This window comes from Phyllobates terribilis, unplaced genomic scaffold, assembly GCF_046119375.1.
Source record: "Phyllobates terribilis strain yellow unplaced genomic scaffold, ASM4611937v1 Scaffold_5__5_contigs__length_657084704, whole genome shotgun sequence".
NCBI lineage: Eukaryota > Metazoa > Chordata > Amphibia > Anura > Dendrobatidae > Phyllobates > Phyllobates terribilis.
In genome coordinates, this window is record NW_027362765.1 from 633620631 (window position 1) to 633643473 (window position 22843).

At 43.9% G+C, this 22843-nt stretch overlaps 1 protein-coding gene across 2 annotated transcripts in view; it reads right to left on the bottom strand.

Moving 5' to 3' along the window:
* Positions 1–367: 367 nt before the first annotated feature.
* Positions 368–22843, bottom strand: part of LOC141273798 (zinc finger protein 692-like) — a 165180-nt gene continuing 142704 nt past the window's right edge. The window contains exons 10-12 of one of the 2 annotated variants that reach the window (XM_073686159.1): positions 20792–20906; positions 20030–20129; positions 368–893 (exon numbers count right to left, since the gene is read on the bottom strand). In XM_073686159.1, the coding sequence (XP_073542260.1) occupies positions 476–893; positions 20030–20129; positions 20792–20906 (633 nt within the window). In that variant the 3' untranslated portion in view covers positions 368–475. Of the gene's footprint in view, positions 894–1883; positions 1957–20029; positions 20130–20791; positions 20907–22843 lie in introns of those variants that run through there. The other variant, XM_073686160.1, reaches the window with a different exon arrangement.

A 22843-nucleotide genomic window follows, 5' to 3' on the forward strand; every position in this document is an offset into this window, starting at 1 on the left:
GTAGCAGAAATGGTTCATTTCATTTGCGAGTGCATTACGTGTTGTCCTTTAAAGAGTATCTAAACATTTCTATATTGCAGGATCATTTCAGGGTTTCTTCTGCACAGATAATCTGAATGTTACAGTTAATCCATGGCTGCCAACTTGCTACAAGGCTCACATGATTCTCCACCAGAAGTTGATCCCAGGGGAATGGTGGTGGACACATCGCTGAGTACAGAGGAGCGCAACCGGTCCAGGGGGTGAGGATCGATTTTTTTTTTTCTTTTTTTACCATATTGGACAACCTTATTAAGTCTAGGTACTTTGCTTACTATACAAAAGTAAAAAACTGCATATTATTAGACATGAAAAGATACACACTGAATGAAGTTACTCTTTAATATAGGATCACTGCACACATTTCTGGCTGTTATGATTAGATCCACTATCTTGATGACCTGCTCCATATTTATGGTGGCCTGTGGGTCAGATTCTATAAAACAATTACCAGAGACAATCCTGCATTCCCAGGAGTCGAAGCGGTCTGCTGAGACACTTCCTGCACACTTTCGGTTAAGTCAGTGAAGAGATACTCTTTTACACCATCAGGAGCTGTGGTTGTCATCTCCTGGTCAGGATCCATTGACTGTCCACCGTGATCATCTTTACAACTGGCTTCAGCTTGACATGCATCATTCAATGAGGAAGCAATACATGGAGAGGTATCTTTGGGGTCTACAACTCGAGGGGTCGGGTGCTTTCGACTCTTGTGTGCAGCAAGGTTATCCCTCTTCTCAAACCTCTGACCACAAATTTCACAGGGAAACTTATAGAAAGAATCAGCATCATGTTTCTTCATGTGCCAGTTAAGCGATGCCTTCTGCCTGCAGGTGAAGCCACAGAACTCGCACCTAGACAATAAAGAGATTAAATAATCAGAATAGTACTAAAAGCTAAGAATATATGGCCAAGGGTTGGGCGGAGTCTAAAAACAACTTGCAGTGTGTTGCAAAAGTATTAAACCCCTTACAAAATGAACAGATTTGTTTGCATTACAAATGACAATTAAACAGATGGTCCCAACCAAATTTTTTATTAAGAAATTGTATCCTATTGGGAGTCATCACACTCAAAGATCATTATGTGTCAGCAGGATTATTTTTCAGTAAATTCTGTGTACCTCAGGGATCATTGTCTTACTAAACAGATTTGTCCTGCAAAAGGAAGCAGGTTCACTGTTGGATATGGGCATTGTGTTAAGTTTGTGTTGCACAGTGTTGTCAATTTTGGCCACAGTAATTTTATTTTGGGCTCATCTTACATATAGTGTTTAGCTATGTCCCTCTGATTCTTTTTATGCAGTTATCTTCCAAAATAACTTCTTTTAGTTACCATGTAATGAAGTTGTCAAGTTACTGATATGACTAACAAGTGGCCACCAAACTGCAACTTCTTTAAAATGACTGTTGCTGCCTCACAAGTCTCCTCCTAGTTGTGAAGAGGAGTTTCTTGGGAATCCAATGTCTAGGCAGAGCATGTGTGGTAACATTATTCAGTATCAGCTTACAGTTCATCCAACACTACTTTTAGTGATGTCAACACTTGGAATATACGGTTTAGTCTTTTCCTTAGGGTGCTTTCACAATGCGTTCCGGCACTTGTTCGGTGGCCCTGTCAGGGCTTCCATCCGAACCCTCTACAAAACGGGATTCGGACCCCTATGCACCGACGGGGCCATAGACTATAATGGTGCCGGCAGAGTGACTGTGTGCTCTGCCGTGCATCACTTTCCAGCGTGTGCGTCTACTGGAGCAGGACACCCAGATGCAGTAGACACAGCTGATTTTATTTGTAAGGTAAAACATTTTCCTGCCTGTTTTTAAGCAATATTTTACCTCACAGTCCCTGCTGTAATGTCTGTATACTCTTTGCTTCCCCTCTGCGCAGGAGCTGTGGTATGATCAGACCATGTTCCTGCAAGGTCAGACACAACCATTACACAGTGCACAGCAGGGGCACATTTATAAGATTATCTCAGCACAGGAACATTATTGTAGCATCGGCGTCTCTGCCCCCTGCCAGGCAGAGACGCCGTCCCCCTTACCGCCGCAGTCCTACTCCGGCGTCTTCCGGCCTCCCTGCTGCTGCTGCTGGTGCACACAGCTTCCCTGGCACTGTGCTTAGGGCGCACGCTCCCTCTCTCTTAAAGGGGCCGCGCGCGCCGTCCTAAAAAGTCCCCGGCCAATGGCCGGAGGACTTTCTTTATAACAGGCACCTCCTCCGATTTGGAGGTGCCCGTGCAAGGTTGTTGCTCTGTTATACTTACTTTGCTTCAGCCCTCAGGTCCTCTGCAAGTCAGTCCTGTCCGCCAGTCTGACTACTTTCCAGCCCGACAGTCTGCCTACAGTCCAGTCCGCCAGTCTGTCTTTGGGCTCTGCCCGCCGCTTACCTGGAAGCACCTGCTCGTTACCGGCCGTGCCCGCCAGCCTGCTTACCTGGAAGCACCTGCTTGTTACCTGCCGTGTCCGCCGGCCTGCTTACCTGGAAGCACCTGCCTGTTACCTGCTGTGCCCGCTTGCTTGCTTACCTGGAAGCACCTGCCTGTTACCTGTTGTGCCCGCCAGCTTGCCTACCCAGAGCACCCGTCTGGCTATCAGGCGAATCAGCCTGCCTGTCTAGCCGGACCACCCGTCAGCCTGCCTGCCGTGCTCTTCCGCTGTACCGGTCAGTTCCTGCCTTCTGACCCGTGGGAGTCACCTGCTCTCATACAAGGTCGGTCCCAGAGTGGCACCTGGTCCCTCTGCTCGGTCCCTCCCAGGTTCACGGAGTCGATTGAGCTGCGAGCAGATACTTAGTCACGTCCCTCTGGTCCCTCCTTGCACCGCAGCACAGAGGTTCCACCACCCGGATCCGTAACAATTATTAAGAACACATCCAATTGTGGAACTTATTATTCATAGATCTTTTGATTCAAATTAACTTTGTTCATGGGACAACCCCTTTAAATATGCCCTGGGCACTACCTTGAGCAACATTTCTGTATATCTTGGTGCAGATAATGATTTATGGGCTTCTTCTATTGCTTGTTTTAAGGACATTCCATCAAAGTTGGATCAGCCTGTAGTGTGTTTTTCCACTTTAATTTTAGGGGTGACTCCAAATCCAGGCCTCCATTGGTTAATAAATTTGATTTTAGTGTGACAACGGATACTGGAAGCCTGTGCTAGCATTTCTTCTGCGGTGTTGCTATCAGTGTGTCAAGAGTGGGAGAAGAGGGTTGCATTGACAATCCAACACAATGGGCAGCAGTTTGAACACATTTTATAAGTGGTCATAAACTTGTAAAAAACTCATGAAAGAATAAAGTTACGTTAAAACCAAGCACACCATTGTTTTTCTTGTGAAATTCTCAATAAGTTTGATGTGTCACATGACCATCTTCCCACTGAAAAAAATAAAGTTGGATCCAAAATGGCCAACTTCAAAATGGCCGCCATGGTCACCACCCATCTGGAAAAGTTTTCCCCCTCCCATATACTAATGTGCCACAAACAGGAAGTTGATATCACCAACCATTCCTATTTAATTTAGGTGTATCCATATAAATGGCCCACTGTGTATATAATTTTTAACTACTTTACAGAAAATAAAAAATGAAAATTGGGCTGTTCTAAAAAATAGCAGTGTCTGCATTTGTCTTTACAAACTCACAAGATGTACTCTTTTTTTGAGGATTTAGCATTCCTGTGAATCACTAACCTAATATTTAGTTGTATACCCACAGTTTTTTAGAACTGCTTCACATCGATGTTGCATAGTCAACCAACTTCTGGCACCTGTTAACTGTTATTCCAGTCCAGGATGCTTTGACTACATCCTACAATTTTTTGGCATTTGTTAGCCTTGCCTCAGAATCTGCATTTTTGATGTCACATAAGAGTTCTATTGGACTCAACCCTCAATCTACTAAACTGCTTGTGCATGCCGTCATCATCTCCCGCCTCGACTACTGCAGCATCCTCCTCTGTGGCCTACCTGCTAACATTCTCGCACCTCTCCAGTCTGTCCTTAACTCTGCTGCCTGACTAGTTCATTTCTCTACTCGCTACTCCTCTGCTACCCCCCTTTCCAAATCTCTTCACTGGCTCCCAATTGCCCAGCATATCCAGTTAAAACTACTAACGCTGACCTACAAAGCAATCCATGACCTTTCTGCTCCATACATCTCTGAACTAATCTCCCGATATATTCCCTCACATAATCTCCGGTCCTCCCAAGACCACCTCCTCTCCTCCACAGTTATTCGTTCCTCACCCAATCGCCTCCAAGACTTCTCCAGAATATCCCCCATCCTCTGGAATTCTATGCCTCAAGAAGTCGGATTATCTACAACATTCGGATCCTTCAGACGGAACCTGAAAACCCATCTCTTCAAGAAAGCTTACAACCTGCAATGACCACGCTGCCGCTCACCACCACCAGAGCTGCTGCAACCCCCCACCTACTGTCTCCTTCCTCATCCTGTAGAATGTAAGCCCGCAAGGGCAGGGCCCTCTTCCCCCTGTACCAGTCTATCATTGTTAGTTCATTTACTGAAAGTGATATCTGTATTTTGTATGTAACGCCTTCTTATGTACAGCACCATGGAATCAATGGTGCTATATAAATAAATAATAATAATAATAATTGGATTAAGGTCCGGAGATTGGGCTGCCCACTTCATAAACTCAATTTTGTTGGACTGGAACCAAGATTTTGCTTGATTACTGGTGTGTTTAGGGTCGTTGTCTTGTTGAAACACCCATTTCAAGGGCATATCCTCTTCAGAGTAAGGCAACATGACCTCTTCAAGTATTTTAATATATGCAAACTGGTAAATAGTAAGAGAAACATGCCCATGTCATGATGCTTACACCACCATGCTTCACTGTCTTCAGAGTGTACTGTGGCTTGAATTCAGAGTTTGGGGGTCGTCTGACGAACTGTCTGCAGCCCTTGAACCGAAAAAGAACAATTTTACTTTCATCAGTCCACAAAATGTTTCTCCATTTCTCTTTAGGCCAGTTGATCAGTAGCGTAGCTGCCGGGGGGGGCAGAGGGTGCGGTCGCACCGGGCCCCGTGCTCAGGGTGGCCACCACAGGGTGCCCACCTGGAGCTACGTTACACTGATATGCTTAAGCAAAACAAGGGCGGCACAGCGTTCCCTTTTTCCTGTGCTCAGATGTATTCACGTCTCTTAGACATGAATACATCTGAGCAGCAACACTGCAGCGCTGGGAGGAGGGGAGCGCTTGTCATCTCCCCAGCCCAACGTGCAGTGGAGTGAAGAGGTCGCTCACTGCTGACCTCATCACTCAGCTGCTGTCAGATCATTGAGCCGCAGAGCGGCAAAGAACTTGACTGCATATGGGGCAGTGTGGAATATTGTGAGAGGGAGCTACATGGGGGTGGGAGGACCAGATGGAGAAGCGTTGGGACAGTATAGAGAGGAGGAAGCATGGGGGACAATATGGAGGAGTAGGTGGACCATTTGGAGAAGTGGGGGACATTATGGAGAGGTGGGTGGCTGTAGGGAGAAATGGGAGTGCTGGGGGACAATATGGCGAAATGAGTTTTCAATATGAAGAAGTGGGGGGACAGTATAGAGAGGTGAGAGCATAGGAGACAATATAGGGGAACAGGATGGACAATTGGGAGCGTCTGAAAACCATATAGAGAAGTGGGACTGTGGGGTGATTATATGGCGAAATGTGGGACAATATGGACAATTTGGGGGACCATATGGAGAAGTGGGGGACATTATAGAAAGGTGGAGGGACCGTATGGGAAAATGGGAGCACGAGTAGACGGTATGGAGACGTGGGTGTACAATATGAAGATGTGGGGGGACAGTATGGAGAGGTGGGAGCGTAGGGGACAATGTGGAGAAATGGGGGAACAGGATATGGAAAAGTGGGAGTGTGAGAGGATCGTATGGAGAAAAGGGAACAGTATGTAGAGATGGGAACGTGGTATGGAGAGGTGAGAGCGTGGGAGACAATATGGAGAAGTGAGGGCGGCACAGTATAGAGAAGTGGGGGGACAGTATGTAAAGATGGAATCATGGCAGTACAGTAAAGAGAGGTGAGGGCTTTGGGGACAATATGGAGATATGGAGGCACAGTATCTAAAGATGGGCGTGTGGGAGGAAGTATAGACAGATGAGCGCATGGGGGGCAATACGGAGAAGTGTGGGCACAGCATGTAGAGATAGAAGCGTGGGGGGACAGTATGGAGAGGTGAGAGCTTTGGGATAATATGGAGAAGTGGGGGCACAGTATCAAGAAGTTGGATTTATGTATTGACAGTGGATCTGACAGTGGTTCTGATGATGTACAAATGTAATTCATAACTAATCAGAGGTTGTCTCCCAGCTGAGGCCTTCACCTTTCTGCCACTGGTTCCCTACTGTGGCTGTCACCCTGCTGCCGCCGTCAACCTGCTGCTGAAGTGGGAAAGGTAAGTGCCTTATAGAGCCGAGGGTTAGAGGGACTGTTATTGTATCTGAGGGATGTTAATGTGAAGGTACAGTATCTTGTGGGCAGTATGCAGAGGAGGAAAAGTGTGGTTCTAGTGCTGTATTCATCTACTGACAGTGGTTCTGGCACTTCATTAATTTACCAATTGTGGTTCTGGTGCTGCATTCATGTACTGACGGTGGTTGTGTGTTTATGGGAGCTATGGGCCCACCATATTGTGTATAAGGAAGCTGTGGGGTATTATATTGTGTATAGGAGAGCTATGGGCCCATCATACTGTATATAGGGGAGCTGTATGGACATCATACTCTGTATAAGGGAGCTATGGGTCCACTACACTGTATATAGAGGAGCTGTATATATGAGGACCCAGTGCACATTATTAAATGTTAAGTGGGCACTTAAGAAGCATTATTGTTATAGGGGCTCTCAGAGTATTGTAACCATAAAAAGGGCAAAATGTGGACACTTTTCTAGGGCATTTGCACAGTGCATTAATCTTTTCAAGGGAGCAATTTTATCGTCTATAGGGCACAAATGAGGCATTATTACTTTGTAAAGGGCACAGTGGGGCACATTATTATCCGCAGCAGTGAGAGGAGCACTGTTATTGTTCCACACAGTAGGCGCAGTAATAGGGTTACATACAGCAGCAGTGCCTCAATATTGGGGTATCAGCAGGATACGGAGTTTGTGCAGGTTTGGAATAGATGGGGACGGGGCTGGATGTGTGAGAAGTCAAATGTGTTTTCGTTGTAATCTTTGCAGAAGAGTTGGACTGGAAGAAGTTTTCATGTTGATCTGGGCCAGATGGAAAAGACAGGAAAATTAACTACTCCACCAGAGAGAATGTCAGCTGTAAGTTACTATATATACCTGTACGGTAATTGCTTGTATGGTTTGCAGGTCTGGCAACTACCACTATATGGTCACCATATGGTGGTAATATTATTGTTGGTCTTTATGTAGATATATATTTTCAGTAACAGTGTGGTCATTTACTGAGGTTCCCCTTCACCCACAATCAGGGTGTGCCACCTTAGTTGTACCCACGGTTACCTTGTTAGCGGCCCACTCAGATGTTTCGCCCCCCCTGAGCTGAACCCATAGCTATGCCTCTGAAGTTGATGTGTTCTTTGGCAAATTGTATCCATTTCAGTCCATGTCTTTTTTAACATTGGGACTTTGTGGGGACTTCTTGCTAAGACATTAGCTTCACACAAGCGTTTTCTAACTTTCACAGCACTCGGTACTCACAGGTAACTTGAGACTACTTTGATCATCCTGGAGTTGATCATTGGCTGAGCCTTTGCCATTCTGGATATTCTTCGATCCATTCAAATGGTAGTCTTCCGTTTTCTTCCACATCTTTCTTGTTTTGCTTTCCATTTTAAAGCATTGGAGATCATTTCAGCTATACAGCCTATCATTGTCTGCACTTCTTTATAAGTTTTTCCCTCTCCAATCAACTTTTTAATCAAAGTACACTGTTCTTCTGAACAATGTCTCGAATGACCCATATTTCTCAGGCTTTCAAGGAGAAATGCATGTACAACATGTGCTCGCTTCACCCTTAAATAAGGGCCACCTGATCCACACCTGTTTCTTCACAGAATGATTGACCTCACTAATTGAACTCCACACTGCTATTATTTTGAACACCCCCCCTTTCCATTAATTATTCAAATACACAAAACTCAAACGTGCAGATCATGAATGCTGAACCTGTTGGTTTTCTTAAAAGCTACTGCACCAACTGGTAAATTGTCATGTGGTAATATAATTTATACCAAAAACATTCATTAATCTGGTTAGTCATATTGGACTGCTATTATTTTGGACACTATTGTATATAGATACTCAGAGTTATTTACATCCCTGAATGCAGACAATGATGTGACATAGTCCAGTAAGGAGGCCAATGGTAAATTTAAAGGGAACCTGTCACCAGAAAAAGCGCTATTAACCTGCAGATATGGGGTTAATCTGCAGGTTAATAGGATTACTACCCTCCCTGTCCGGCGCCGGCACTTAGCCGAATGCTGCGGGGAGAAAATTAATTTTATTCTCTCCGGCAGTGTTCGGGTTTCAGTCACGGGGTGGGGGCGCTGGTTCAGTAGTGCGGCGGCTGTCATCGCGAACCGGCTTTGACTGACAGCTGAGCCCCAATGCAGAACAAGTGTCAGTCAGGGCCGGAGCGCGGTTACAGCAGCTACTCAGAGCTGGAGATAAAATAGAATCCCGATACTCACATGCATTGAAGTTGATTTAATGCAAATCATGGAAATGTAAATCACAGATGTTTCAGCTCATCCCAGGTTTTCATCAATTACTCAGAGCGATGACTGAACCAACTCCAGTTCCACTCCCTGACTGAAACCCGGACGCTGCTGGGGTGAATAAAGTAACTTTTCTCCCTGCAGCGTTCAGCTAAGGCGCCGGGCAGTTTAGTAACGCCATTAAACTGCAGATTAACCGCATATCTGCAGGTTAATAGCGTTTTTTTTGGTGACAGGTTCCCTTTAATAACAGGTGGAGGGGATAGAGGACAGCTCTGTTTTGCTCCCCCATACATAGGTGTATCTATTGGGGAGGTATGTTGAGGCCAGTAGTGGGAATATTGTATATAATCTTAGGCTGAAGTTCCTTCTACACAGCATGTCAAGCTGCAACGGCCAATAACCTATATCAAGTTCTTTTCCAGCATCTAAACTTAGCAGTATGGAAGGATATTGGTCTACATCATGAGCAGGAGCCACAGTTGCAGCTAAAAAAGAAATAATATTTTTCATTAGCTAGTGTTTAGAAATGAAAATTAAATAGTCCTGGGTTAACAATGAGGTGGATCTACAAGATTGTTGCCCATCTGGGCCAGGTGATTTCTGGTTGTATGTGGTGAAAATTTCTTTTTAACTCCTTCTTTACTCATGTCAGTTTGCAGCTGTGCCCTTCGTTCCGCTGAGACACTGGGTAGATTTATTTTATTTCGGATTCGTTTTTGGCTGTAGAGTCTGTTGCATCTGCCCTGTACAAGTTTTCATAATCATAGAATATTTTTTGATTCTGTTTGAGTCAGTGTAGGGTTGGTATGTGTCAGGGTGTCTGATTGTTAGTACTGGGTAGAGATGAGCGAATGTTTCAATATTCCGTTCGGACTAAGATCGCCGAATTTACAATATTTGCCGATTTACTCGTCGAATATTCGTCGAACGTTACCAAATGCCATAGGATTCAATGGGGTGCAAAAAAAACGCATACACAACACCTTTAAACGGGGCCAAAGGCTGCCAAAACACATCAAATTAGGGGTAGACACCTGGAAAGTGCCATCAATTGACCCAGAGTACAAGTACAATAATTATTATTACTATTACAGCGACATTTATTCCGTGGCGCTTTACATGTCAAAAGGGGTCACCATCGGTAACTCACCGAATGGTACAAGAGGAGAGAGGACCCTGCCTGCAAGGGAGCACAAACAATCTACAAGGGATGGGTGAGGGTACAGTAGGTCAGGGTACAGCTAGTCGTGCTGCGGTATCCTGGAGCGAGGGTTACCGCAGATTGTATGCTTGTCACAAGAAGTGGGTCTTCAGCTTCCTTTTCAATGTTTTCACGGTAGGCAACAGTCTGATGTGTTGGGGTACAGCGTTATCACAGTAGGGGATATGCACGGGACAAATCTGCAGAGAGCCTAAATCACGGTAAGCTTCCAGAAGCTCACAACTGAGCAGATGTGGTGTGCTCGGTGAAACAAACACAGCAGGCATGTCTGCTTCCGTTACAGCTGACGGGCTCTCACTCAGCCTAACTGGAGCGGGTAGAGAAGCAGATGTTCTGCGGTGGGAGACCCGCGTTCCAATACTTGGCACAGTAACAGAGGAGGATGAAGAAGCTGCGGATGTGATTGATAGGGCAGCTGATGGTTGTTGAGGTCCGCTGGTCCGCATTTTATCACAGTGGGATTGCCAGAGTAAAGCATGTTGATTGCACATGTGAAGGTTCATGCATGTAGTAGTGAAATTATTGCAGTTTTCCCCTCTACTGAGTTTTTTATCGCAAAGTTTGCAGATAACGTGAGCTGGCTCATCCTTGGCTTTCTCAAAAAAAGCCCAGGCTAGGCAACCATTGTCGCCCATGCGAGCTGCAGACCCGCGACCGCTGCTGGTCACTGCCATGATTGTGGCTAAGGATGCAGTGCTCCTCGTGCCTGCATCACTCCGTGTCTGCACCATAGGACGCAACGCAACCTCATCCTCATCATATTTCTCCTCTTCCACCTCCTCAGATGAGCTACTCAGCTGCGTGCCTCTGGGTTCACACCAAGTTGGATGTACAACCTCATCATCATCCAATGTGTTATTCCATTCCTCGCCCTCAGAGTCACCCTCCTCCTCTTCTTGCCCTGACAGCACAGTACAGTCGAGGGTCAGGAAGCTGCTTGGACCCAACCCCCCCCCCCCCCCCCCTGTATGGAGAACAATATCTGCCCCAAACAATTGTAAGTTGAGATGCAGTCTGCTTTATATACCCATTTTGAGTTTATCAGGTCTGTGTACTCCTGTGTGGAGAACAATATCTGTACCAAAAAAGTATTTTCACTAGAGTATAACTATTGTAAAGGAGACCAAAACCTCTTCCACTATAGCCAACCCAGCACATGGAGACCCAATCAGGAGTGTTCACATTTCCCTAAATTAAAGCCTAATACCACCGAGGTGGCATCAATTTCACTACAGTAGAAATAGTATAATTAGGATTGACACTTCTTCCCCTACAGTCAACCCAATAGATGGAGACCCAATCAGGAGTGTTCCCATTTGAAAACATTTGGGCCTAAAACCACCAAAGTGGCATAAATTTCACTAGAGTGTAAGTAGTATAATGGGGACCAACACCTCTTCCATTACAGCCAACCCAATAGATGGAGACCCAATCAGGATTCCCCACATTTCCAAAAAATGACTGGTAGACACCAACAAAGTGGCATCAATTTCAGTACAGTAGAAATTGTACAATTAGGAATGACACCTCTTCCCCTACAGCCAACCCAGTAGATGGAGACCCAATCAATCAGAAGTGTTCCCATTTGAAAACATTTGGGCCTAAAACCACCAAAGTGGCATCAATTTCACTAGAGTATAAGTAGTATAATGGGTACCGACACCTCTTTCATAACAGCCAACCCAATAGATGGAGACCCAATCAGGATTCCCGACATTTCCAAAAATTACTGGCAGACACCAACAAAGTGGCATCAATTTCACTACAGTAGAAATTGTACAATTAGGAACAACACCTCTTCCCCTACAGCCAACCCAATGGATTGAGAGACCAAATCTGTATTCTCCACATTTCAAAAGATTAGGGCCTAAAACCTGCAGCAGCAAGAGCAGGCACCCAAACCATATCACAGACTGCAATTCCAGAAGATCAATGCAGCACACTAAAAACTACAACATCGCCTACTCTGTACAGTCTGCAATTGTGGTGCAAAAGTCCTTTGAGATCCATGACTTGTTCATCTTGATGAAAGTTAGGCGGTCAACACTTTCATGGGACAGCCGGGTGCGCTTATCCGTCAGGACACCACCAGCAGCGCTGAACACATGTTCTGAGAGAACGCTGGCTGCTAGGCATGATAAAACCTCCAAGGCATGACAGGCGAGCTCAGGCCATTCATCCATTTTTGAAGACCAAAATGTAAAAGGGTCAAAATCCTCCCTGATGGTATTCATATTGAGCTCTAGATACTCCTCCACCATCCTCTCCAGTCATTCTCCATGTGTCAGACGTGTACTCTGTTGTGCTGGTGCACGAGCTGGTCTAGACAATGTGTGAAAGGACTCATAGAAATTGCTTCTGCTACTTACACTGCTGCAGCGGCTAATGTTTTGGCATTGACGAACTGACATGCCAGAGGTTGAAAGACTACAGCTGCGATGCACACTGTGTGCCTCACTCCTATCTTGGGGAAAAGCTCTATTAAGGTTGCTTAAAAGCTTGTTTCGATACTTTAACCTTAGCAGGTCCCTTTCCAGGGTGGGAAACATCTGGCAAAATTTACTCTTATAACGTGAATCTAACAGAGTGGCAACCCGGTAGTCAGCATTATTGAATCTTAACTATACGCAGATCATGTTGCAGAAAGTGCAGCAAGAAGGCACTCATATGTGGGGCTCTTTCAGGTGGTCCAAAGCCAGACTCTATTGTTGGCTGCGTAACACTGATGCATGTTTCCTCCGTCCCCTACTGTCAACCACTTTCAACAGAGAGGGGATGATTATACTCTTCATATTCTGACTGTTGCTCGCCCATCACCTCTTCCTCCTCAATTTGTTCCTCGGCTCTTGCACCTTCACTAACAGTATGCCTGGTATCACCAAACCCCCTCGATCGCTGGAAGCCACCTTCACTTGGCATCCGCCTGTGTGACGATAGTCTGGAACTTTGAGACATTCTTATCCCTTCCACATCCTCCTCTTCTTCTGGGACAACCACCTCCTGCCGCACGCTATTCAAAGTCTGCTTCAGCATGTAGATGACCAGAATAGTGATGCAGATGACGGCATCTTTAGCGCTAACCAGTTTAGTAGCCATTTCAAAACTGTGCAGAAGGGTGCAGAGGTCCTTAGTCTGTTCCCACTCTGTAAACATGATATGCCCCACGTCCGTACTGCGTTGGCCCAGGCTATACTAACATGACATGCTGCGTCGGGGCTCGTTACTCCTGCCACAGTCGCTGCAACATGTGCAGAGTGGAATTCCACCGTCTCGGCACATCGCATATCAACCTGTTAACTGGCATGGAGAAAGACCTAGGTATCGATGCAAGTCAATGACATTAGGGCTGCGAATGATGGAAGTGAGAACAAAACTTTCTGAAGCAGTTCATCCAGGCCGGGATAGTGGATGAGAAATCGCTGTACCGCCAGGTTGAGGACGTGAGCCATGCAAAGCATGTGTGTGAGTTCGCCTCGGCGTAGGGCCGCCAACAGGTTCGCACCGTTATTGCACACAGCCTTCCCTGGCTACAGGTTCAGCGGAGACAGCCATTGCTGAAATTGAGCCTGGAGAGCTGTCCACAACTCTTAAGCTGTATGACTGCGATCTCCAAGGCATATTAATTTGAAGACTGCCTGATTGCGGTGAGCCAAGGCTGCGCAGTACGGAGGTGGTGTGGATTCGCTCTGCACTGTTGGAATGCGTGTTTCGTTAAGCCAGAGGTTGATTGCGCATGTGGAGGCCCTAGAGGAGGTGGAGGAGGCAGAAGCAGTGGAGGAAGTGTGAAATACAGAGGTTTGTTCTGCAAGCCTAGGAGATTCCAAGATTTGTGGAGCAGCCCCTTCCCCGTCGGCCCCACAGCCACCAGAGTCACCCAGTGCCCAGTCAGCGAGTTGTAAAGCCCTTTGCCATGCTTACTCGTCCAGGTGTCTGTGGTGAAATGCACCCTGGCAGACATAAATTTAGTCATGGAACGGGTGATGTTGTGTGTGACATGCTGGTGTAGCGCTGACACAGCTTTCTTAGAGAAGTAATGGCGAATGGGCAACTAGTACTGGGGGACTGCGACGGCCATCAGCATTTGGAAACCGTCTGTATCGACCAGGCAGAAAGGTAGCATTTCCGTGGCCAACAGATTTAAGATGGTGGAGTTCAACCTCTTAGCTTTGTCATGTGTAGGATGAAACAATCTTTTACGTGACCACAACTGCAGGACCGAGGACTGGCTGTGGTGCTGAGAGAAGGCGGAGTACAGTGAAACGGACAAACTGCTGTACCGTGAGTGAGGTGCAGATGTTATGGTGGATTGAGAAACGTGTGGTGTGCTCGGTGAAACAAACACAGCAGGCATGTCCGCTTCCGTTACAGTGGACGGGCTCTCACTGAGCCTGACTGGAGTCTCATCAGGATCACCTCCCTCCTCGGTGGTTAACGTCTAGTGACGAGGGTCAGGAACCTGCTCAGATCCTACTCCATCCTGCCCCGAATCCAACCTAAAAAAATTTTGGCCATCGGTGCAGACGCTTTTCTCCTCTTGACTCTGTGAATGTTTGGAGTACACTTCTGATGCCCATGGTATACGATGGGTGAGCAGTTCTACAGACTCGCCCATCTGTGGTTTGCTACAGTCAGTTGGGCACTTGGACAGTTGTGACACAAGGGTAATTGGGGTGCCACCTCTGTGGACTGTACTGTGTGTGATGTTGAGGTGGAGGAAGAAGAGGAGAGGCCACTTGAAGCGCTGTTAGTAAACAAAATTAGATTTTTTCCTCTGTAACAGCTCTGCACACACCTGAATTTCAGTGGCATTAAATGACAAGGTAAGATATGGCTTGCTGTATAACGTTACTAACCGAACAAAGTATTTACTTTACTATGGATGAGGCCTGTATAACATAGGAGATATTCTCCAAACTATTCAAAGTGAGAAGTCCCTGCTGTATAGCGTTAGGAACCGAACAAATTATTTTTTGTACTGTGGATGAGACCTGTATAACATAGTTTGAAATAGTTTGGAAAATATCTCCTATGTTATACAGGCCTCATCGACAGAACAAAAAAAAATACTTTGTTCGGTTCCTAACGTTATACAGAAGGGACATCTCAGTTTGAAATAGTTTGGAGAATATCTCATATATTATACAGGCCTCATCCACAGAACGAAAAAAAATACTTTGTTCAGTTCCTAACATTATACTGCAGGGACATCTCAGTTTGAAATAGTTTGGAGAATATCTCCTATGTCATACAGGCCTCATCCACACTAAAAAAAACACTTTGTTTGGTTCCTAACATTATAGAACAGGGACAACTGAGTTTTAAATAGTTTGGAGAATATCTCATATGTTATACTGGCGTCATCCACAGTAAAAAATACTTTGCTCGGTTCCTAATTTTATACAGCAGGGATATCTCAGTTTGAAATAGTTTGGAGAATATCTCCTATGTGATACCGGCCTCATCCACAGAGCAAAAAAAAAAATACTTTGTTCAGTTCCTAACATTATACTGCAGGGACATCTCAGTTTGAAATAGTTTGGAGAATATCTCCTGAGATGTCCCTGCTGTATAAAGTTAGGAACCGAACAAAGTATATTTTTTTTACTGTGGATGAGGACTGTATGACATATTAGATGTTCCCCAAACTATTTCAAACTGAGATGTCCTTGCTGTATAATGTTAGGAACAGAAGAAAATATTTTTTTTAGTGTGGATGAGGCCTGTATGACATAAGAGATATTCTCCAAGTTATTTCAAACTGAGTTGTCCCTGCTGTATAACGTTAAGAACCGAACAAAGTATTTTTTGTACTGTGGATGAGGCCTGTATAACATAGGAGATATTCTCCAAACTATTTCAAACTGAGTTGTCCCTGCTGTATAGCGTTAGGAACCGAACAAATTATTTTTTGTACTGTGGATGAGGCCTGTATCACATAGGAGATATTCTCCAAACTATTTCAAACTGAGTTGTCCCTGCTGTATAGCGTTAGGAACCGAACAAATTATTTTTTGTACTGTGGATGAGGCTTGTATAACATAGGAGATATTCTCCAAACTATTTCAAACTGAGTTGTCCCTGCTGTATAGCGTTAGGAACCGAACAAATTATTTTTTGTACTGTGGATGAGGCTTGTATAACATAGGAGATATTCTCCAAACTATTTCAAACTGAGTTGTCCCTGCTGTATAGCGTTAGGAACCGAACAAATTATTTTTTGTACTGTGGATGAGGCCTGTATCACATAGGAGATATTCTCCAAACTATTTCAAACTAAGATATCCCTGCTGTATAACATTAGGAACCGAGCAAAGCATTTTTTACTGTGGATGACGCCTGTATAACATATGAGATATTCTCCAAACTATTTCAAACTCAGTTGTCCCTGTTCTATAATGTTAGGAACCAAACAAAGCGTTTTTTTTTTAGTGTGGATGAGGCCCGTATGACATAGGAGATATTCTCCAAACTATTTCAAACTGAGATGTCCCTGCTGTAAAACATTAGGAACCGAACAAAGTTTTTTTTTTTACTCTGGATGATGCCTGTATAACATAAGAGATATTCTCCAAACTATTTCAAACTCAGATCTAGCCTGCTGTATCATGTCAGGAACAGCAAAAAAATATATTTTTTGACTCTGCATAAGCTCTGAGTAAAGCTGAATTTCACCGCCACTAAAAGGACTAGATGGCTTATAGCAGAGTGTAACACGTTTGCGACAGAAAAAAATATTTTTTGGACTCTGCCTAACAACAGAAAAAATCTTTTTTTTTAACTCTGAAAACAGCTGAAGTTCACCGCCGCTAACGAAGTAGCTGATGTATAGCAAAGTGTATGACGTTTGCCACACAAAAAAATCTTTTGTGGACTCTGCCTAGCAAGACAAAAAAATCTATTTTTTTACTTAGAAAACAGCTGAGGTTCACCGCCACTAAGATAGTAGGTGGCTTTTAGCAGACTGTATCACACAAAAAAATCTTTTGTGGACTCTGCCTGCCAACAGAAAAAATCTATTTGTTTTACTGTGCATACAGCTGAAGTTCACCCACCAAAAAATGACAAATTGGGCCAACACAGTTTGCAGTATCACATTAGCAAATGAAAAAAAAGGTTTTTGAGCTCTACACTCAGAAGCTCTGCACTGACAAGCTCTGCAGACAGCTGAATTTCAACCCCACATAAACAAAAAGTGGCCTACAAGGGCTTGCTTGCTTGCTTTATCACATTAGCAAGTGCAAAAATAGATTGAAGGTCTGTATGGAGCACAGACAGTACAACCTATACACAACACTGTTCTATGCCATAGGCCCTGCTCTTTCTGTCAGAATCTCAGTAATTGCACAAAAACAAAACAAAAAATGTGCTGCAAGGTCGATTTAACAATTACACAGCACAGGACTTATCTACACTATCTGACTTCCAAACAAGCGCCCATCTATCTAGCTAATATTCTCATTACACTGGAGCTGGGTGCAGGAGCAGCATCTATCACGAGTGACATGCATAAAATGGCGCTGAGGGAACATAGCCGCTTTTTATATAGAGAGGACATGTGATTTCAGCAGCCAATTGCAGAACCCCTTGTGTATGGGACACTGTGTATGCTTCCTGCGCTCTGATTGGCTAGCTGCGCTTTCCTGACTTAAAGGGGTTTTCCCACGAATAAAAGTTCTTTTTAATCCATAGATCTTGGAATAATAATAACTTCCACAATTGGATGTGTTTAAATAAAATGTTCCTGTGCTGAGATAATCTTATAAATGTGCCCCTGCTGTGTACTGTGTAATGGCTGTGTCTGACCCTGCAGGGACATGGTCTGATCATACCACATCTCCTGGGCAGGGGAGGAAGTAAAAGAGTATACACACATTACAGCAGGGGATCACAGCTGATTCTTTTTGTGAGATAAAACATTTTACTGCCTGTTTTTTAAAAAAATGCTTTACTTCAAAGAAATAATCAGCTGTGAGCCCCGGCTGTAATGTCTGTATCTTCTTTTGCTTCCTCCCCTGCCCAGGAGCTGTGGTATGATCAGACCATGTCCCTGCAGGGTCAGACACAGCCATTACACAGTACACAGCAGGGGCACATTTATAAGATTATCTCAGCACAGGAACAATTTATTTAAACACATCCAATTGTGGAAGTTATTATTATTCCAAGATCTATTGATTAAAATCAACTTTTGTTTGTGGGAAAACCCCTTTAAAGGGAATCTGTCACCAGGTTTTGCTACCTACTCTGCAAGCAGCATGATGTAGAAGCAGAACCTGGATTCCAGCGATGTGTCACTTACTGGGCTGTTTGCTGTAGTTTCAATAAAATCAGTTTTATCAGCAGGACATTATCACTAGAGGGCTAGTAAATATGCTACCATGTAGTCCTCCATATTCATGAGCGCTGTTTTTTGGGGATGGTATGTATATAATCAATATACCCCTGGATTCAAAGATTTATGTTCTTGGATGGGATATTTTTTTGCATCTAAAGGTGATACAGGGAAATCAAACGCAACTCCGTGATTTAAATAGATCCCTTTTTTGTCAGAATAAGAATATGCAACACCCTCCCTTTGTCAGTAGCTGGGAGAATCAATGTCATTAAAATGATAGTTCTCCCTAAATTCCTACATGTTCTGGAACATTCAGCCCCCATAGCCCCAGAAAAGTTCTTAGCCACGATCAACTCCCATTTAGCATCCTCCATCCAGGGACGAGGCAGGTGTGGTACTCCTGGACTTCTTCTTACACTACTTAGCTGGCCAACTTCGCTTTCTCCAACACTGGACAGTAGATAATCATTGGCCTAATTCTGAACACCACCTTGCGCACTGTTTGAGTCTTCACGGTCTATGGTCTTGGAGGCACCAGAGCAATACTCGCACTCCTTCTCGCTAATTCACAGATTCTCTCATGATAAAGTATGTGATATTTGCTGCCTGACATGGGGGTCTTATGCTTTTGGTAAAGATATTAGACCCATGGCATGTTAAGGGCAAGGTTAATTCTGCCAGACAGCATTAATGAGCAATGAGAAATGCTGTTTGTTCTTTTGTTTTATTATGTAACCTTGTTATGTTGTATAATCTTCAATAAAACGAGTTAAAAAAAAGGTGTGAAAGGGAATCTGTCAGCAAGTCTGTCTATGTAATCTGAGAGAAGCTTGATGCAGAGGCTTAGACATTGATTCCAGCGATGTATCAAATGCTGGAATTGGCTGTCATTTTGATACAATCTCAGTTTTCTTTTCTGCAAATCTAGCAATGTTCATAATTCTGAGCCCTGTATAACCCCGTCCACATCATGATTAAGAACTTTCTGTGTACACTGTACATTGACATAAAGCTGCTAAACAGTGGTGTGGGCGGGGCTACACAGTTGACTAGGAGGCACGAGACACCTAGTCATGTAGTGATAATCTCCTGCTGATAAAACACTGATTTTATTGAATGGAAACGCATAACCTAGTAAGAGTCACATTGCTGGAATCAGTGTCTCTGCCCCCTACATCATGCTGCTCTCAGATTACAAAGCAAAAACATGCTGACAGATTCCATTTAATAGACTAGTTACTCTATATTAATGCTACTATATTGTGCCAGGAAAATAATTATGAAAGAATGGATAACTAAATCCCCTCCAGCAAAAGAAGAATGGATGTAAAGAAAATGTTACTATTTGAGGCAATGTATCACATAGAAAGCTATGGGAACTTTGGCTGTGACTGCCTTCAGGTGGAGAGTAGACCGAGAGAGGAGATCTATTTCTTCTTCTTGGGACAGGGGCATGGTAATTGGATTGGGGGAGTGGGTGATATTTTGTATGCTGCCATTTTTTTTTTACTATATGTACAATGTGAGTCTGTATGAAAAATTCAATAAGGAGAAATAAAAAAAACAAACTCATTCTGCTGTAAGTTAAATTGTTGTAACAATGTGATGCCTGTAAGGGAGCAACTTAGAAGTGTAAGTATGAGCATTTAAAAATTATTTTTCTATCATACAGAGTATGCCATAACTTACTGAAGTGGCTTCTCGCCCGTGTGGATACGTCGGTGTATGATGAGGTTACTACTGCTCCGGAATGCACGCGCGCAGAATTCACAGATAAAGTCCCTCTGGTCTGATTAAAAAAACAGTAAACTATTAGAAAGCAAGAATGAAGCCCTTAAATCAAATAGCTAATTATCCAGCCATTTCCTAAGATGTACCTGCTTGTAAAATCAGCTGACACCCAGTATAGTTACCATGGCAGCTTTCAATGGAGTTATCATTGCCAGCCATATTAATGGTCACTAAGGAGCAGCTAAACAGAACATTCCACAAAATGATCGAAAAGCGTTATTAGGGGACTGTAGGGCTGTGATTATACTGTACATATAAGGGCATCAGTGATTTTTCTCATACACGTAAGAATCGCCCATTTATCATCAGTGTTTGGTGTGTGTCCGTCAGTGTTTTTTCTGCGTACGAGAAGGTTTCTCAAACATGAAACTGGGACACTGATGGCATCCGAGTGCACTTCGATTTTTTTCACGGACCTATAGACTTCCATTGCAAGATTGATTTGTGATTGTGATGAAATTCGGACATGTCTCTGTGTTTTTGTGCAGACCACTCAGTCAGCAAAAATACACATACATTAACAGCTCCGTAGACACATGCAAAACTGTGAAAAGAAACAGAAAGGACTTGTACGCGCAAAACTGACGACCGAATTAACCCGAAGACAAAATAGGCAGATCCAGTTGACTTCACTCTAACGTCTGAGTGTCTCAAACTTACCACTGTGTCTTTTCTCATGTTCTTTAAGATGCTTCTTAAAGTTGAATGTCTTCCCACACTCCGTCACCGAGCAGCGGAAGGTGCGTTGATTCATGTGCTGATATTTCTGATGATACTAAAAGTAAATGGAAAGAATAAAATGATACCTAAAGGGGACCTTTAACATAGCAATCTAGGTGTCAGGGGTTATTTTCAAAAGAAAGAGAAATGCCCTAACAGAACCATCTACAGAAGAAGCTGAATTCTATTCAGGTAACAATCACAAATCAAAATTTGTTGACTGAACCATTGATCTCTGCGGCACAACTAATGGTTTATGATGTGGATTGTGATTAGGGCTCACCTATAACAAAGCAGAACAAGACCAGTGCACATGCAGAAAGGCTTTTGATGGTTATCCTGTAAAGAGCATAGCCCCAAAAATAAAAGAAAAAAATACATATTTTTTTGTCTTCTTAGCGGATTTTTAGCTATAGCTGCAAAGCTGGGTGACAATCAATATGGCTGCCATTGCTCCCCTTTAAGCCCTTCACACAGCAGCTAGTTTTGGTCTTCCTGAACAGGGCTTATCTTTTAATCTGACCAGTGTCACTTAATGTGGTAATAACTCTGGGATGCTTCCACATATCCCAGTGATTCGGAGTTTGTTCTTTGGGGACACAATGTACTTTATAACTGACATACAGTACAGACCAAAAGTTTGGACACACCTTCTCATTTAAAGATTTTTCTGTATTTTCATGACTATGAAGATTGTACATTCACACTGAAGGTATCAAAACTATAAATTAACACATGTGGAATTATATACTTAACAAAAAAGTGTGAAAATACTGAAAATATGTCTTATATTCTAGGTTCTTCAAAGTAGCCACCTTTTGCTTTGATGACTGCTTTGCACACTCTTGGCATTCTCTTGATGAGCTTCAAGAGGTAGTCACCGGAAATGGTTTTCACTTCACAGGTGTGCCCTGTCAGGTTTAATAAGTGGGATTTCTTGCCTTATAAATGGGGTTGGGACCATCAGTTGTGTTGTGCAGAAGTCTGGTGGATACACAGCTGATAGTCCTACTGAATAGACTGTTAGAATTTGTATTATGGCAAGAAAAAAAGCATCTAAGTAAAGAAAAATGAGTGGCCATCATTATTTTAAGAGATGAAGGTCAGTCAGTCCGAAAAATTGGGAAAACTTTGAAAGTGTCCCCAAGTGCAGTTACAAAAACCATAAAGCGCTACAAAGAAACTGCCTCACATGAGGACCGCCCCAGGAAAGGAAAACCAAGAGTCACCTCTGCTTCTGAGGATAAGTTTATCCAAGTCACCAGCCTCAGAAATCGCAGGTTAACAGCAGCTCAGATTAGAGACCAGGTCAATGCCACACAGAGTTCTACCAGCAGACACATCTCTACAACAACTGTTAAGAGGAGACTTTGTGCTGCAGGCCTTCATGGTAAAATAGCTGCTAGGAAACCACTGCTAAGGACAGGCAACAAGCAGAAGAGACTTGTTTGGGCTAAAGAACACAAGGAATGGACATTCGACCAGTGGAATTCTGTGGTTTAGTCTGATGAGTGAAAATTTGAGATCCTTGGTTCCAACCACCGTGTCTTTGTGCGACGCAGAAAAGGTGAATGGATGGACTCTACATGCCTGGTTCCCACCGTGAAGCATGGAGGAGGAGGTGTGATGGTGTGAGGGTGCATTGCTGGTGACACTGTTGGGGATTTATTCAAAATTGAAGGCATACTGAACCAGCATGGCTACCACAGCATCTTGCAGCGGCATGCTATTCCATCCGGTTTGCGTTTAGTTGGACCATCATTTATTTTTCAACAGGACAATGACCCCAAACACACCTCCAGGCTGTGTAAGGGCTATTTGACCAAGAAGGAGAGTGATGGGGTGCTACACCAGATGACCTGGCCTCCACAGTCACCAGTCCTGAACCCAATCGAGATGGTTTGGGGTGAGCTGGACCGCAGAGTGAAGGCAAAAGGGCCAACAAGTGCTAAGCATCTCTGGGAACTCCTTCAAGATTGTTGGAAGACCATT